Source organism: Sorex fumeus, unplaced genomic scaffold (genome assembly GCF_029834395.1).
Source record: "Sorex fumeus unplaced genomic scaffold, SorFum_2.1 ptg000018l, whole genome shotgun sequence".
In the NCBI taxonomy this organism is placed as follows: domain Eukaryota; kingdom Metazoa; phylum Chordata; class Mammalia; order Eulipotyphla; family Soricidae; genus Sorex; species Sorex fumeus.
Genome location: NW_026606075.1, coordinates 11813361 through 11832260, shown reverse-complemented (window position 1 = coordinate 11832260; position 18900 = coordinate 11813361). Strand labels below are relative to the sequence as shown.

The 18900-nt window shown below is 42.7% G+C and overlaps 1 protein-coding gene across 2 annotated transcripts in view; it reads left to right on the top strand.

The window, feature by feature from the left end:
* The first annotated feature begins 3727 nt into the window (after positions 1–3727).
* POLR3G (RNA polymerase III subunit G) overlaps positions 3728–18900 on the top strand; it is a 42312-nt gene continuing 27139 nt past the window's right edge. For both annotated transcript variants that reach the window (XM_056112433.1, XM_056112432.1), the window contains exons 1-2: positions 3728–3876; positions 7473–7602. In XM_056112433.1, coding sequence (XP_055968408.1) covers positions 3760–3876; positions 7473–7602 — 247 coding nt within the window. In that variant the 5' untranslated portion in view covers positions 3728–3759. The remainder of the gene's footprint in view (positions 3877–7472; positions 7603–18900) is intronic.

Below are 18900 nucleotides of genomic sequence, written 5' to 3'. Positions count from 1 at the left end.
CGCCCGGCCGCGGGGGCGCGGGGGGCTGCACGCGCCGGGGGACGGGGGCGGCGCTCGCCGGGCAGCCCCGCGCCGGGTCCCGCAGAGGCTGCGCAGCACCGCCCGGGAGCGCGAAGGCAGCGGCCGCCCGGGAGCGCAAGACGGCGCAGAGGGCAACTCGGCTCCAAGTCGGCTGCGCCGCTGCAGCGGAGCCCCGCGACGCCAGGGACGCGCCAGGCCCGCCCACCCGCCGCGCGCCCCTCGCGCGCGCCCCTTGCGCGCTCCCAACCGGCGCCTAAAGGGTCGGGCGCAGGCGGTGGGCGGCCGACGACGGCGCCCGCCGAGGGCTAAAAAGCCTCGGCCCGGGGGGCGTGGCCGGCCGAGGAGTGGGCGGGGCCGGCCGGCGGGATTCGCAGCCGGGCTCCCCGACCGCGTGGAGGAGGGCGGAGCGCGCTGCATCCGAGTGCGGGCTCGTCCGGCTGGCACCCCTTCCTGGCCGACCGACTTCTCGGCTGCACAGCTACCCGAGCCTCGAGGCTTAGAGAGCAGGTAACAGAGGAAGCCGTCGAAGGGGCGGAGGGGCTGGGAAGGGGAGAAGGGCACGTGGAGAAAGAGGGGTGAAGCAGATGGAAATTCCCCTGCAGGAGCCTCTCGGTTGGGCTCGGGGGAGATAGCTGTGCCTCCACTTCTGAGCCCTCCAGATTTAGCTTTGAGAAGCTGCTTTTCCAGATCTGACTGGGTCCGCACTTCCTGCGACTGTTTGCAGCGAGTTAGATTTGGAAATCGGTCGTGGTGGGAATGGTAACGTCAGGCAGCGTCATTGCCGCAGGTTTGCTGCTAAGCACTGACTCTTCAGCACACTCTCAAGTGTTGGCATTTTACCCTCCATCATCGGGAGGGAGTTTAAAAATAGTTTTTTTTCTTCGCTTGAATATTGTTTTCCCTCTGTCTCTCCGGGCAGAGAGAGATCTATCTATCTATCTATGTACTCTTGGAAAAGCAAAGAAAGTTGCTTGCAGTGTTCAGGAAAGGTGGAACTAGCTATACCTTGTGAAGTTAGAAGTAGGTAAGTAGTGACTGGGTGTGGCCCCACCAGTACAGCCCCATAAATCACCCCCATTATTAGCACCAGGTTCCTGTCCCCACCCTGCGCCTCCCAGCTGTTGAAACATCCATTTCGTTCCCTTGAGAACTTGACTAACCTCCCTATTCAGCCAGGGAAAAACTATAAAGAGACCCATGAGACAGCATTATAAAAGGTAATTGGGGGGCTGGAGTGATAGCACAGCGGGTAGGGCGTTTGCCTTGCACACGGCCGACCAAGGTTCGATTCCCAGCATCCCCATATGGTCCCCTGAGCACCTTTAAGGGTAATTCCTGAGCGGAGAGCCAGGAGTAACTCCTGAGCATCACTGGGTGTGACCCAAACAGAAAAAAAAGGTAATTGGGAAAACCCCATTGTGGTAGCTATGAATAAACCTCCATCCAAGGTTCTACATCTTCTGTGGGGTTGCTGCTTTTTGAAAATTTTACCGTCTTGTTAGGAATCATTTGCTCACTCTGTTGAATGCTGTTCCTCTTGTGCAAGTCCTTGAGCTAGGTGATCTGAAAAATTAGGTTTAAGGGGGAGAAAAGGCATAACCTGCATTCTCAAGGATCTTAGGGATGATATTATCTGTCCATGAATATTTATACTCAAAAGCAAAAAAGTAAATGCTCCAAGAAAACAGAAAGGGTTACATTTTAGCTGGTGCAGGGAGACCTCTGTCATTTCTTCTTCTTTTGAGTTTGGGCCACACCTTGTGGTTACTCCTGGCTCTGATCTTCTAGTGGTGCATTTGGGGTGCTGGGGAGTGAACCCAGGTTGCCAGCATGCAAGGCTGTGTTGTCTTTTCAGCCTTCCCCTCTGTTGTTCCTAAGCAGGGAAATACACAGCTCTCTGTAGTTGGGGTGTTTTGCCTAGGTGCAGGGAGCACTGGAATTGATCCGGAGTGGGAGCACTGCTAGGCCATGAGTTCAGCCGTCATTCACCCAGTTTTTATTCGATGCTTGCCTGACTCTGGTTGGTGACAGGGCTAAAAGGTGGCTACATCTCTAATCATCACAGTTACCCTCTACATGTATCACGCTCCTCCTCCGGATATCTTTCCTATTTCCTCACATGCTCTTTCTCTCACTTTTGTTAGGTGATCAAATATTACAGAATATGGAAGGTCTTCTTCACCCACCTATCCACGTTTCCTGCTTTTTCTTCAGAGCACTGATCACTCGCTGACATTTCTAGGTATTGCTCAGTATAGGAAAACTGACTCATGATCACCAAACTAAGAAGAGGTGCTGAAAGGCCAGGATGCCATGTGAATGAGAAAGGGGTCTGTAAAGAGCTAGCACTGAGTTTGCTACCTGGGGCAGTACTAGTAAAGTAAAAGCAAAGTCCCTCCCGTTGATCATCGATTTGCTCGAGCGGGCCCAGTAACGTCTCCATTGGAGACTTTGTTGTTACTGTGTCTGGCATATCGAATTCGTCACGGGGCAGTACTAATGACTTTAATTTATACACCCCAAGGTTCCTTGAGAAATGTAGTCAGCACTTTAGAGCCAATTTTATACTTTCAAGGGATATTCTGTCAAGCAGTGTGAGAGCTGATGTACTCTTTTTTTTTTTTTTAAGGTTACCTCTCTAAACTGCTTTCAGGCCCCACCAAGAAGCTTGTGGTACCATAAGTATGAGGATTTGAGGATCTTTTTGTTTGTTTGTGTGGGCCACACCCAGCTATGTTCAGTGCTTACTCCTGCCTCTGGGCTCAGGGATCACTTCTGGTGGGCTCAGGGGACCATATGTGGTGCCAGGGATTGAACCCTGGATGGCTGTGTGCAAGACAGGCAAGCTCCCTCCCTGCTGTGCTGTCACTCCAGCCCCTGCCTTGCATGTATTGATCCATGTTTGAAGCCTGGCACAGCTTATGGTCCCTGAGTGATCTCTGAGCGTAGGTAGAGTCAGGAGTAAGCCCTGAGCACTGTCAGGTGTGTCCCCACCCCCCAAATCCAATGAAGCACAGAAAGAGGAGCCAGGGGCTTTGAGTTAGGAGTAGAGCCCGGGCCCTGTATGGTCATGAGGGCCCAGGGTTCCAGGGCCCAGATAGCTGTATGCTAGAGCAGATACCTAGTGAGTGTGCAAAAGCCCGAGTTGTTTGTCCCCCTGGAACCCTATGGCTCCCCTGGTGCCTCTGCTGGTGAGCCAGGCCAGGCACTTCGAGAAGGCCCTCCCCTGGCCCACTGCCTGGGGTGTCCTCTATCAGAAACCAAAGATTAAAAAGTCAAGGACTAGGTCTTCGAACTGTTTTCAGGCATTGAAGTTGTGTGATCAGAATTGAAAATTTAAAGTATGAGTGATGCTAGTCTTTACATTTAATGAAAAAGCATCAGCCTGCCTTGTCTCTGTTTCAACTATCTATGTGTCTCTGAGATCCTCCTGACAAACCGCAGAAGAATGGAGAACCATGTCAGTGGCGGAGCCTTCCCCAGGGCTTTATCTCAGAGAGATCCTCTTGGCAGCCTGAAGCCTCTTTGACATCACCTCACCTGCCAAACCAGACTAGATGGAGGCAGTTAGGAATCAGTTATCAGAAATCAACCCAAGTTTTGCTTTCCAGAAGCATTTGAAATTGGCCACTCCTTCTGAAGGACTAGTGTGCTTTGAAATGGTAGGTTCATTTTTAATTTTTGTTTCTTTTTTCTTTTCAGGATTTGCTCACATTTTTCCCCATATAATTGGTACTGATGGCTGGAAATAGAGGAAGAGGACGTGCTGCTTATACCTTTAACATCGAGGCAGTTGGATTTAGCAGAGGTGAAAAGTTACCTGATGTCGTATTGAAACCACCACCGCTGTTTCCTGTAAGTACTTGGCAGCTGACTTCTCATCATTTTTGTTCAGAGAATCTGTTTAAAATACAAAAGCCAAACTGTACATTCTTGTATGTGAATATGCTCAGTTCAGTATTATTAAAGTAAAGAAAGATTTCTTTTTCATTTCTTGTACCTCCTATTGCTATTATTAGTATAATATTGGGGCTGGAGCGATAGCACAGCGGTAGGGCGTTTGCCTTGCACGCAGCCAACATGGCCCACCGAGTTCGATTCCTCCGCCCCTCTCGGAGAGCCCGGCAAGCTACCGAGAAGATCTCGCCCGCACGGCAGAGCCTGGCAAGCTCCCCGTGACAGATTCAATATGCCAAACACAGTAACAACAACAACAGCAAAAATCTCCAAAGGAGACGTTACTGGGCCCGCTCGAGCAAATCGATGAACAACGGGAGGACAGTGAGAGTGACAGAATGTGCCAGAGATTTATTACACTCCTTTGAGCTATTTCCCCAGCCCCTTGAACCTGGTGGTGCTCGGGGTTAACTCCTGGCTCTGTGCTCGGGGGTTGCACCTGATGGTGCTCAGGGGACCATGTATGATGCTGGAGATCAAACCGGGGGTGCCTAAGCTTCTGTACTATTTCTCTGGCCCCCATAATTTTTCTGCAAATGTTTTTAACAGCCTAAAGGCTGTGATGGTGACTTTGTGATATCTCTCAGATCTTTTCCTTCTCTGTCCTCTTTGGCCTCCTGGTTCCCTTAGGCCATTTCCCCCGCAGGTTTCCCTAATTGGAGCCAACTGTTCCCCTAGTCTCTGCATGGGTGGATTTCTAATTTTGTCCAGCTCTCTGATCAGGTGTCACTTCCCTGAGTGATCATGGGAACATACAGATCAACACCTCTATTGTGTGTGTGTGTGTGTGTGTGTGTGTTTAATGTTTTTTTTTTTAATTTTATTTTTATTAGTGAAACACCATGAGGCACAGTTGAAGACTTAACAAATTTTTGTGCTTGGGCTTCAGTTATACAATGATCAAGTACCCATCCCTCCATCAGTGCCCATTCTCCATCACCACTCATCCCAGTATCCCTCCCACCCCCCATCCCCCATCCCACCCTGCCTCTGTGGCAGGGCATTCCCTTTTGTTCTCTCTCTCCTTTTGGGGGCTGTGGTTTGCAAAAGAGGAACTGAGTGGCAATCATGTTCGGTCTACAGTCTACTTTCAACCTGCATCTTCCATTCTGGGCAGATCTTCCCAACACCCTTTATTTGGTGCTCCCTTCTCTATCTGAGCTGCCTTTACCCCTAGCATGGGTGGCTGGCCTCCAAGCCATGGAGTAAACCTCCTGGTACTTATCTCGGCTATTCTTGGGTATTAAGTCTCCTATTTTGTTACTTTATGTTCCCCAGATGAATGCAATCTTTCTATATCTGTTCCGCTCTTTCTGACTCATTTCATCAGCACCTCTATCTTCTATGTATATTTCTCATCAGACTTCTCTCTGCTTCATGTTTTACGTGTCATTTTGCATTATCTGAAATGATATGTTATCTCATTTGTATACTGATTTGTTTTCCATTTTCCCCATAGAATGTAAGTGTCATGCAAGCAGGAACTTTAAGTCTTTATGTTGTCTCCTTTTGCCTATCAATGTCTGGTCTTTAGTGGACATTCAAGAAATAAAGAATGAATGAATAAGTTCAGAATGATATTCTGAAAATGTATCCTAATTATCTTTGAATCTGGAAATGTTTTTACTAGGCATTCTGCAGCTTGTGACTCTCTTCTGAGATTTATTTTTAAGTGCCATTTACTTTTTATATGGCCTACAGATTGTTTGTGCTTCAATTTTTTCACTACAATAGGGGAAATATTGGAATTTCTTTCAATTAGATCATGGATGTTGAATACTGAGTGCATCCTAATCGTGTTAACCACTTGCTTAATGATCACAAGATCAACAAGCATCCTGTTGTTCGTCGATTTCCTCAAGCAGGCACCAGTAACGTCTCCTTCTTCCTAGCCCTGAGATTTTAAAAGAGCCATTTCAATGCTCTTTCAGGATTAGGAGAATGAAACCCATCATTGTTACTGGTATTTGGCATATTGAGTATGACATGGTAAGTTTGCCAGACTCTGCCATGCGGGCGGGATACTTTTGGTAGCCTGCCAGGTTCTCCAAAGGAAAAAATAAGATAATAAGATGTCTTGCGGCCGCAAATGCGGCCACGTGCTTCCGGGAGCTGGATTTTATAGTCTCTGCGTCTTGGCCGTTAATGAGACCAACCTGGCGCTGGCAGCAGCTGGTGGGTATGATGCCTACCTACTGGAAGATGGGGAGTCTAGCTGGAGAAGCCCAGTCCCAATCCGAGTAGTCTTGGAGACCTCAGCCCCGGGACCCGCATGCCTGGGTTCCTCTGCCAGTTCTTTCATGCATGAGGCCCGTCCGGACGTGTGGAGAGTGGTCCCAGCATGGCCATGGCTGGTCCCGGAGGTCCTCAGCTGCTGGGGCTCTGCTCGGGGTGGAGGGGGGAAAGAAACTCAACCCTCCCCCCTCCAAGGGGCCCTGGTGAGGACAGCCAGGCCCGGGGGCAGGAAACTCTGCCTTGCTTAATGATAGCTGCCACAATTTTGGAGGGGAACTGGGTTTGTCTTCCAAGTTGTGCTTTTATGTTTACTACTACCAATGTTGTCATCCATTAACTGAAGTTAATGGGAGACTAAAACAATCTCCCATTAAAGTCAGTAGACTCTCACTGTTCTTATTTTTTTTTCCATGTTTGTTGTTGGGTCACACCCATAGGTGCTTAGGGCTCACTCTTGGCACTGCACTTAGAGATTACTTTTGGTAGTGGTCAGGGGACCATATGGCATCCCAGGGATCAAACCCACATTGGCTGTGTGCAAGGCTAGAGTCCTACCTACTGTACTGTCTCCAGCCCCAGTTGTTTTCACTTTGATGTCCTGATTTTTAAAATACAAATCATAGTCAACAGCATTATAATCATTAATGTGGTACGGAGGAAAATTAGGGCCAGTAGGAAAGTTAAGTATACTTTATACCTCTAAGATGATTCAAATTAGGAGATAAAGCTTAAAGAGATAATAGAAACTTAGCATGTATCTCTTAAGTTGATTCTAAAGCTTCCTATAAAACGTAATTTTTCATTGGTCTATAGAACTGAGCTATGTGGGGGGTGGGAGAGGAAATGGGAGGAGTCCTTGGCACATTGGAGAAAAGCAGGTGCTCTTTGGAGGATGTAACGTTAGTAGATTTTCGCACTCAGCTCTCATCAGTCATATTATAAATCACAGTACCTCAACAAAAATGGAAGAAATAAAAGATAATGTAGCGTTTCCTCTCTTTTCCCTTTTTTGCTACATATGGCGGTACTCAGCTTATTCCTGGTTCAGTACTCAGCGATAACTCCGGGTGGGCACAGGAGTGATGGGTCCATATTGCTACGAGTTGAACCTGGGTCAGCTGCATGCACATTAAGTGCGCTGTCCACTGTACTATCGCTCCGGCTCCTAGTCTTTCAACCAAATTTCTAGAATATAGACAAGAGAGATATTAAAATGTTAGTATCTTATAATAAAAGCATTGTTTCTCATAAAAAACCAGGATACAGATTATAAACCGGTGCCACTGAAAACTGGAGAAGGTGAAGATTATATGCTAGCCTTGAAACAGGAGTTGAGAGAAACAATGAAAAGAATGCCGTATTTTGTAGAAACTCCTGAAGAAAAACAAGGTGGGTAGTAGACTCTGATTATGTGACTCGATGTATACATATTCAATGTATGTATTATTGTACACTTACACAAGTGAAACTTGTAGCACAGAATATATGATTTTTTAATACTGAATGATTTACTATAATCATAAATTGTCAACTCACTGAAAAATGCATATTCATGTTGATTCAAGAGAAATTACTTTAAATTTTGGATGTCTTGGTTTTTAAATTTTTATATTTTATGGTAGCACAGGGCGTTTGCCTTGCACGCAGCCAACATGGCCAACCCGAGTTCGATTCCTCCGCCCCTCTCAGAGTGCCCGGCAAGCTACCGAGAGTATCTCGCCCACATGGCAGAGCCTGGCAAGCCACCCGTGATGTATTTGATATGCCAAACACAGTAACAACAAAATCTCCAATGGAGACATTACTGGGCCTGTTCAAGCAAATTGATGAACAACGGGAGGACCGTGAACCTTTATCAGATGAGTGGTGGCAAATATTTTCTCCCAGGCTGTGGAGTATCTTTTTATTCTGGTTATAATTGCTTTTGCAATGCTTAAGTTTCTTAGTTGATGTAGTCCCATTTGTTTTATCTTCGCTTCCATTTACTTGGCATTAAATGGCATTGAACCTTGAAGATCCCTACGTCTAGCTTCAGTTTCATGGAGTGCTTTATATTTTCCTTGATAGAATTTATGGATTCAGGTCTGATATGAGGTCTTTAAGCTGTTTTGATTGGACTTTTGTGCATCATGTTAGGGGTCTGAATTAAGGTTTTTTTGCATGTAACTGACCAGTTTTCCCAGCATCATTCGTAGTAGTCTTTCCTTGCTTCACTTCCTGCTCTGGTGTTGAAGATTAACTGTCCTTATACCTGAGGATCTGTCTCTGTACTCTCAATTCTATTCCATTGGTCTGAGAATTTTTCCTTATCCCAGTACTACACTGTTTTGATTACTATCACTTTGAAGCTGGGCAAAGAGACGCCCTCCAGCCTTTTTTTCTAGGATTGCTTTGGCTATTCATGGGGATCTTAGTACTTACTCTATGTAAATTTCAACAACATTTTATCTGTGTATTTTTAAAAATTCATTTTTATAGGAACTGCACTGAATCTGTATAATGCTTTGCAAGACTGTCATTTTGACAGAGTTGATTCTTCTAGTCTCTGAAGAGGGCATGTGTTTCTGTTTCCCCACATCCTCTTTTACTTCTTTTAGTAGCGATTTGTTCTTTTCTTCTTTTAAGTCTTTCGTGTCTTTTGTTAAGCTGATTTGCTGAGTCACAAATGTGAATGGGGTTGTTTTATTAGGGGTTTCTCTCCTATTTTATTATTTGCACACAGCACAGAAAAGCCATGGATTCTGCATATTGTTTTTGTAGCTTGTTACTTTCTTGGACAAGTCTATTGTTTTTAGGAACTTCTTTGTCGAGTCTTTAGGGTTTTCTAAATATAATTATATATTACCCACGGGCTGGAGCGATAGCACAGCAGTAGGGCGTTTGCCTTGCACGCAGCCAACATGGCCAACCCAAGTTCGATTCCTCCGCCCCTCTCGGAGAGCCCGGCAAGCTACCGAGATACTGGCAGAGCCTGGCAAGCTCCCCGTGACGTATTTGATATGCCAGACACAGTAACAACAAAGTCTCCAATGGAGACGTTACTGGGCCCGCTCGAGCAAATCGATGATCAACGGGAGGGCCTTTACTTTACTTTACTTTACAAATATTGAGCATTTGACTTCTTTTATAATTCGGATGCCCTAATATTTCTTTCTTGCCTGATTATGATGGCAAGCACTTTCAGTACTGTACTGAACAGTAGTGGTGTGAGCGAGAGACGTTGTCTTATATCTGATCTCGGAAATTCCTCTGCTCTTATATCTTCCTGGTTTACTCAAAAGCGTATCACTAGCATTTTGTCAGATACACTTAGTATTCTTGGATAAGACTACAATTATTATTTTGAATTGGCGGCTTCCAAAAACCATGCTTAGCAGGTCTGAGGACCACTGCTAGGGAAACTCTGTCAACCTGACCAGATCAGTATTAGGCTCTAAGGATTCAGTTCTGTTCATGCCCTGTGGGGTTCACCAAGGTTACACCCAGAGGCACAAGAAGTAGGGAACTGCTCATAAGTATGCTGCTGTGATTGCTGTTGATATACATAAATATTTATGCAGTTTTCTACTTTGCTTAATTTTAAAAGACTTGGCTATATTATTACTTGCCATTTATGTTTCTGACATAATGTAAAATATGAAGTATGTATTCATTGATGGTGCCAAGGGCAGAGAGGAGAAATCACTGCTGGAGGAGACTGACAATGTCAGACTGAAAGTAGGAAGTGGTTTTAGAGGAGAGAGAACCCATTGTTGAGTAGGTATTGAGCATAGTAGAACTGTATTGATTTTCATTTTCTGCCCTTGACTGTTGAAATTAGAGAAATCAATATCATCCTTGAGTTTTGAAAACAGCATCATTAAAACATGAGAAATTCATATAGTGTCATTTTATCCCATTAGTATTAAAAATGCATTCCATTTTCCTTTCTCTAAAAGACAGAATTGGCAAGGAGTCAAAGGAAGTCTTAATAGTAATATTTCATGGACTTACAAGAAACATTGTAGACAAGCTCATTTAATTTTTTTTAAAAAAATATTTGGGCTGGGCTGGAGAGATGGCACAGTGGGTAGGGCGTTTGCCTTGCACGCGGCTGGCGGCTGACCCGGGTTCGATTCCCAGCATTCCATATGGTCCCCCGAGCACCGCCAAGAGCAATTCCTGAGTTCATGAGCCAGGAGTAACCCCTGTGCATTGCTGGGTGTGACCCAAAAAGCCAAAAAATAATAATAATAATAAAATAAATAAATAAATATTTGGGCCACATCCAGTATCACTCAGGGTTTATTCCTGGTTCAACACACTGGGATCATTCCTGACAGGGATCAACTTGGGGTGCGGGGCATTAAACTTATGTTTAAAAAAACATAAATTAGGGGCTGGAGCAATAGCACAGCGGGTAGGGCGTTTGCCTTACACACAGCCAACATGGCCGATCCAGGTTCGATTCCCAGCATCCCATATGGTCCCCCAAGCACTGCCAGGAGTAATTCCTGAGTGCATGAGCCAGGATTAACCCCTGAGCATCGCTGGGTGTGACCCAAAAAGCAAAAAAAAAAAGAAAAAACAACATAAGTTATATAATGGTTTGATAGATATTTTTACCTGAAAAAATACTGAATTTTTCTTTTATGATTATAGTTTATATGTTTTATCTGAGTACAAATATGAAATCAAAGTTCTCATTTAAAGATTTTAAAAAGTAATATTAGATTAGCTTATATTAGTAGGAAAATAGTTTCAGGCATATTTTAATCTTTTTTAAATTAGTGTTTAAAAAAGTGTTTAAATTAGTGTTTACCTCAAGACTGGGGTACAGAGGCTGGAGCAATAGTCCAGCAGGTAGAGGGCATTTGCCTTGCACGCGGCCGACCCAGGTTCGATTCCCATAATCCCATATTGTCCCCCGAGCACTGCCAGGAGTAATTCCTGAGTGCAAAAGCCAGGAGTAACCCTTGTGCATGGCTGGGTGTGCCCCAAAAAAGAAAAAAAAAAGACTATAGTACATTCACTTCACTAACTGTGGTTGGTATTGAAGTGCAAGTCTAATTTAAAAGTCTATTATATTACTGAGCAGTTATGTGAGTGTCATAGACACATTTCTGGGAGTAATACCTGGATAAAGTTAGTTATCTTTTATTCCTGATTATAATTTTCCAAGTATATTCTTGAAATCATTGTGTTTACTTTTCCTTATGCACTGTTTTTAAAAAAGCTGTGCTTGAAAATAGTTTTTAAAAATATATACATATGTACACAAAGTTTTTTAAATAACATTACTTAACTGTGGTATATGATTAATATTTACATTTATATATGCATATAAATATGTAAAAGTATTTAAATATGTGTATACATATATGGTCATATTAAATATTTATTGTGCACCTCATTTTTTTTTTATTGAATCACCGTGAGATACAGCTACAAAGCTTTCATGTTTGAGTCTCAATCATACAATGATCAAATACCCATCTCTCCACCAGGGTAATTCTCTACCACCGATGTCCCCAGTATACCCGCCCTTTCCAGTCCTCCCCCTGTCTTCATAGCAGACAATTTCCTCCATACTCTCTCTCTACCTTTGGTTATTATGATTTTCAATACAGATACTGAGAGGTTATCACGTTTGGTCCTTTACACACATCTCCCATCCCGACCGATTCCTCCAACCATCACTGTCTTAGTGATCCCTTCTCTGTTCCAGCTGCTTTCTCCCCAGCTCATGAGACAGGCTTCCAACTATGGAGCAGTCTTTCTGACCTTTGTGTCCACTGTCTTTGGGTGTCAGTCACACACATACGTATTTTAAAAACTGGCCAGGCCTGAACAAAAGTATGCAGTTCTCAGAATCATATTCTAGAGTGTATGCATATACCTACCTTAATCTTCTCTCTCACCCTATAGAAGAAGAAGTGTTATGAACTAATATAAAGAAGCAAATCATGGGGCTCCAGAATGGTATAGGGTTAAGATGTTTGTTTTACCAGCAGCTGACCCACAGGTCTATGGCACCACGGTCTATGCGATGCCCCAAGGGTCACTCCTTGAGCACTGCTTAGTGTAGCCCAAACTGCATTACTTTCCTTCTCCCCAAAACAAAGTGTATCACCAAAAGAAGCACAAACATGGGGCTTGGATGTATGTAGCTCACAACTTGTCTTAAATATTTGAGGCATTGGGTTTAATTCTGTGTCTCCAGCAACACAGCATACATGCAGACACGTACACACTAGACAAAGGTAAACAGTTAGGGTAGGAGATCCAAAGATTTTCTTAGTAATTAAGTGAGTAGTGGCGTTGAGATTTGTCACAAAGTTCTGAGGCCACAGAATAACGTATTTTAGTTGTGATATCTTTAATGTTTGTTTATAATATTGTCAGGCAGAATATAGAAATGACTTGTACTTTCAGTAATAAAATTCATTTGGTGATAAAGAAAAGATCCAGTGAATATTATTTTAATGAATTTTAGCTGCATGAGTACTTTTTTGTCTGTTCCCATGGTTCTTAAATCAGGTTCCTGAACCATTGGGGTTCTCAGATTGTAATTGTGCTTAGACATTTTCAGAACCTTGAGAGTTGAAATGGAAATTTTATGTTTTCCTGTGGTATGCGAAGTCTGTTACTGAACAAATATCATTTGTTAGTTTATTAATCATAGGAATATCATCTAGGTCCATGATGCTCAATTTTAATTTTTGAGCTTCATTTATAGCAGTTCTTAGTATCTTTAATAATTGATAATCATAACTAATTTTTTCATAGAATTATCCAAGAACAAAGAGAATGTACTTTTTTTTAACTAATCACCATAAGATACAGTTACAGGCTTACAAACTTTCATGATTATGTTTCAGTCATACAATAATCGAGTACCCATCTCTCCATCAGGGCCCATTCTCCACCACCAATGTTCCCAATATCCCTCCTGCCACCCCCTCTCAAACCCCCCCTGCCTCTGTGGCAGACACATTCTCTTTTATTCTCTTCCTTTGGGTGTTATGGTTTGCAATACGGGTACTAAGTGACATCATGTTTGGTCCATAGTCTACTTTCAACACACATCTCCCATCCTGAGCAAGCCCTCCAAGCATCACTTACTTGGTGGTCCCTTCTCTATCTCAGCTGCCTTTTCCTCCCAGCATGTGAGGTTGGCTTCCAGGCCATGTAGCTATCCTCCTGCCCCTTATCTTTCTTATCCTTGGGTGTTAGTCTTCCATTCTGTTACTTTATATTCCACAAATGAGTGGCGTCGTTCTATTTCTGTCCCTCTCTGATTTGTTTCACTTAGCATGATACTTTCGATGTTGATCCATTTACATGCAAATTTCATGACTTCATCTTTTCTAACAGCTGCTTAGTATTCCCTTGTGTAGATGTACCCAAGTTTCTTTAACCAGTCATCTGTTCTCCGGCACTCAGTTTTTTTTCCAGATTCAGGCTATTGTAAGTAGTCACTTCTTTTGGATATGTGCCAGTCTCTGTGGTGTGAGATGATAGAATTTTACTGAACCTATATTTCTTTTTCTTTCTTTTTTTTTTTTTTTTGCTTTTTGGGTCACACCCGGCAATGCACAGGGTTTACTCATGGCTCTGTGCTCAGGAATTACCCCTGGTGGTGCTCAGGGGACCATATGGGCTGCTGGGAATCGAACCCTGGTCGGCTGTGTGCGAGGCAAACGCCCTACCCGCTATGCTATTGCTCCAGCCCCTGAACCTGTATTTTTTGCACCTTAAAACATGTCACTATTTTATTACCATAGAGTTCACCACTGCTTTTAACTCCCCACTCTGCGGGGGAAAGAAATAAAATTCAAAAGTTGAAAAATTGAGACTGGAGTGATAGTACAGCAGATAGATACGCGGCTGACTGGGGTTTGATTCCTAGCATCCCATATTGTCCCCCGAGCACCGCCAGAAGTAATTCCTGAGTGCAAAGCCAGGAGTAACCCCTATAAATTGCCTGGAGCAATAGCACAGCGGAAAGGCGTTTGCCTTGCAAGCAGCCAACATGGCCAACTCAAGTTCGATTCCTCTGTCCCTCTCGGAGAGCCCGGCAAGTTACCCAGAGTATCTTGCCCACAGGGCAGAGCCTGGCAAGCTACCCGTGATGTATTCGATATGCTGAACACAGTAACAACAGGTCTCATGATGGAGACGTTACTGGGCCCGCTCGAGCAAATCGATTAACAACGGGAGGACCGTGACCGTGACCCAAAAACAAAAAACAAAAAAACCCAAAACAAACAAAAAGGCAAAAGTTGAAAAATTATAAAATTGCATGGCGAGGTGATCATCCTTTTAGTTGCCTCTCCTGCTGTCCTAACTGTTTCATTAATTTTTAAGAAGAAATAAAGGGAATCTGGCAAGACTCTTGTCTTTATAATTGTTTTGTTTTTGTCTTGGCTTTCATTAAGAATTCACTTGAGAATATACTTAAGAATTCAGATTTTTTTCAGTTTTGTCCATAATGACAAAAAGAAGAAAATTGACAGAGGGAGGTGATTCATAATTATTTGGCAAATCAAAAGATGAAAAAAAAATAAGATGAAGACAGGGACATACTGCATCTCCTTGGACACTAATGATTGTAGTGAAATTAATTGCATAGGAAAAATTTCAGAATATAAGAATTTAAGAGAAAAATAATTAAATGAATCTTCTCAGGCTTAAATATCAGCGAATAAAGAATATCTCTCTGAGGATAAACAAAGTGGTATTGTTACATAGTTGATCTTTGAAAAGGGTCTTGTGCCATATGGTGAAATGACACGTGACTTGATGTTTTTTCTTTATTTTAACATGTGTACCAAGTGAAGTTGATATAACTGTGGGACAAAGTTATATCTGGGACAAATGCTGAGGACAAAAGGAAAGATAAAGATGATAGAAAGTAAAGAATGTATGCAGCGACGAAACCATTTATTGGATTAGGTTAATCAATAGCTATAACTTTAGTAATAAAAATATCTTCCAAGTATAGGCCAAAGAAAATAGCTTTGTGAAATGTATTTGTAATTTACAAAAAATAAAATATAAATTTGGCTTGCTATACTAAATTTTTTATTAAAATATTCAATGCTGCTTGCATCCCTTCCTTTCTTTCTATATAAGAGGTTTATTGAGATAAATGTCACATTCATGAATTTTACTTTTTTAAAGTGTCACTTGGCAAAGGATCTTGTTCGGTGGTAGAATAAATGTCTTATGTAACCCTGGGTTTGCGCTTCAGCAGCAAATAAAGAAATGCAATTTACAACTTTCATTGTAGTTACAGAACTGACGACACGACTACTACTGAATTAAATACTAATATCCAATTTTTAAAACCCTTTCCTCATTCTGAAAAAAGTCCTTAATCCATTAGTATGACTCCCCAGCTCCCCCTTATCCAGTCCCTCACAGCCACTTAATTTTATTTATATTTTGTCTGAACTGAACTTTTCACCTAGATGTAATTAAAATATGTGTCTTTTTGTAACTGACTTTTACTTAGCATTTTCAAGATTCGTACACAACATATTACATACCATACTTTTAATTTTTTTATGACTAATCATCGTGTATGTATATCTAACTCATTTTGTTTATCCATTCATCGCATGTGGTTATTTAGATCAGTTCTACTTTTTAAAGGACTATTATAAGTAATGCTATTATGAATAGTTCTTATTTATGTATATGTTTTTAAGTAGAAATATGTTTTCATTTCTATCATGTATGGACTTATATATGCAAAAGTGGTATATATAAGAGAGCTTAATAGGCTGAACATACCTTCAATACGCTTCATATACCGGAGGCCTGGGCTTGACCAGGGGAGGGGGGATATGAGCTACACCTGGGATTGAAAGCTATTCCTGGCTCTGTGCTTAGGGAATCTGTCCTGGTGGAGCTCCGAGTACCATGTGCTAAGATGCTGAACCACATAAGTCATTATAGAAATTCAAATAACTCCGAGTGATTTGACACCACTTTTGCACCACTAGAAACAATGGTGGTAAGTGTGGGCAACGATGTGAAAACCTGAACCCCTTCAGATTATTATTTCGTGCCAGGAATCACACAAGGGTTGCTCAGATATAAAGTTAACCACCACCTTACTTCCTGTACAGTCTCTCTGCCTAATAGTGATTTAACAATTACTTACTTTTTGTTTGATTCATTTAGTTTGGGGACCACACCCAGCATTGCTCAGGTATTTTTCATGGTTTTGGGTTTGGAGGTCACTGCTGGTTGGGCTCGGGGACCGTAGAGTTCCGGGGGTCAAGCCCAGGCCTCCTGTATATGACGCGTATTGAGGGTTTGTTCAGCCTATTAAGCTCTCTCTGTGACCTGCAAAACTGTCTTTTAAATGGCTGTACTCTTTTACATTCTCACCAATGATAATCTGAAGGGGTTCAGTTTTTCACATCTTTGCCTGCACTTACGTACCATTGTTTCTAGTGGTACAAAAGTGGTATCAAATCACACTGAGTTATTTGAATTTCTATAATGACTTATGTGGTTCAGCGTCTTAGCATATTCTTTTTTGTTCCTTTGTATATCTTCAGCCATATATTTGATAAGTTTTTTTGTTCTGTTTTGATTATCAGTTTCTTCTGTAAGTTATTTGAATGTGGTTTAAAATCTATAAAATGATTCCTTGGCAATAGCCAGACTCTGGAAACAATCCAAATATCCATTAATAGATGAGTGGATAAAAAAAAGAACTGTGATACACATACATAATGGAATACTATGCAGCTATAAGAAAAGATAAAATCAGGCAGTTTACTGCAACCTGGATGGAATTGGAAGGTCTGATGTTAAGCAAAGTAAGTTAGAGAAAGTCAGATGCCAGATGTTCTCACCTCTCTGTGGTTTATAGAATAACAAGACATCGGAATGGAAGATGCCAAAGGGTGGCAAACCCTCAGCCCTTGATCATAGAGATGAGAATGCCAGGGAAGGAGAGGAGAGAGAGGAATCAGGAGGCCGATTGGCAATAAAATTAGGGCTTTGGTCAAGGGTCTTGGACATTTTGGTGATGTGGGAGTGAGGTTACCATGTACATCAAAATCACAATAGTCAAAACTATTATAAGCTTGTAACCAAAATTGTAATTAGAAAAATGAAAAACAAAAGCCCAAGTTTGCTAAAAAAAGAGAGAGGGATGCTGACACTGGTGGGTGGGTTTGGCACTGGAACATTGAATGCCCTTGAAACTGCCATTAAAAGCTTTGTAAATTCTGAATACATTTAAAAAATAAATTTTAGAGAAAGGTGCATTGATCTCAGGTATAAATAGTAATAGTAAGTAAGTAGCACTGTAGCACTGTCCTCCTGTTCATCACCCAGTGAAACTTGTTACTATTTTTGGCATACTGAATATGTCACGAGTAGCTTGCCAGGCTTTGCTGTGCGGGCGGGATACTCTTGGTAGCTTGCTGGGCTCTCAGAGAGGGCGGAAGAATCGAACCTGGGTCAACCACATGCAAGGCAAACGCCCTACCCCCTGTGCTATCGCTCCAGCCCAATAGTAAGTAGTAATACCATTTTAATGGCATTTTAAATGTTAGGGCTGGAGCAATAGCACAGCGATAAAGCGTTTGCTCTGCACGCATCTGGGCCCCACCGAGCCGGGTTTGATTCCTCCGCCTCCCTTGGAGAGCCCGGCAAGCTACCGAGAATATCTCGCCCGCACTGCAAAGCCTGGCAAGCTCCCTGTGACGTATTCGATATGCCAAACATAGTAACAAGTCTCATGATGGAGATGTTACTGGGCCCACTCAAACAAATCGATGAACAATGGGAGGACCTTGACCATGACCATTAAATGTTAGTTTTTCCAAAATAGGAAATCTGTTTGGAGAAAATTCTTAAACACAAATGCTTGGACTCCCTCATTTGCAATCACTTATACAAATGAAAACCTTGAGACAAGATTAAACATTGAACCTGAAATCGAACAGTTAAAATAAAAACCTGGTCTCCTGGCCTCTGAATTACTTTATATTTTTTTTAGTTCTTTATCTTTAACCTTGTATTATTTGCAAGCGTCATGTCTTAATGTAGACCGAAACAACAAGAACAAAAACAACAGCAACAAAACACTGCACATATTTGGGCCTTGGTTTCCTTTGTAGGGTGGTGCTTTACCAGATAATGCTGAGGGGTGGAGGAGGTGGAGGGGGTGGGTCCTGGGCCATTCCTAGTAATGCTTTGAGTGCTCTGTATCTGCATACAGTGCTGGGAATCTTCAGGGCTAATCCCTGTGGTACTCTGGCTAATCCCTGTAGGTGCAGTTCTTTTTTTTTTTTTTTTTTTTTTTTTTTGGGCTTTTTGGGTCATGTCCAGCAATGCACAGGGGTTACTCCTGGCTCTGCACTCAGGAATTACTCCTGGCGGTGCTCAGGGGACTATATGGGATGCTGGGAATCGAACCCGGGGGTCGGCTGCATGCAAGGCAAATGCCCTACCTGCTGTGCTATCGCTCCAGCCCCTGTAGATGTAGTTCTAGGCTTGCAGTTCTAGAGATCTGGATCTTGATATTTATATTTGCATCCTTAGTATTATCTTTCCTTTATTTGGAGCTACACTCCTAAATCATTTTTTATGGAGTAACCCTGGATTGCAGCTAATGTCTGGTGACATTGCTTGCCATTTAGTACTATTGGAAAAGGGTGGAATTCACCATGGTCA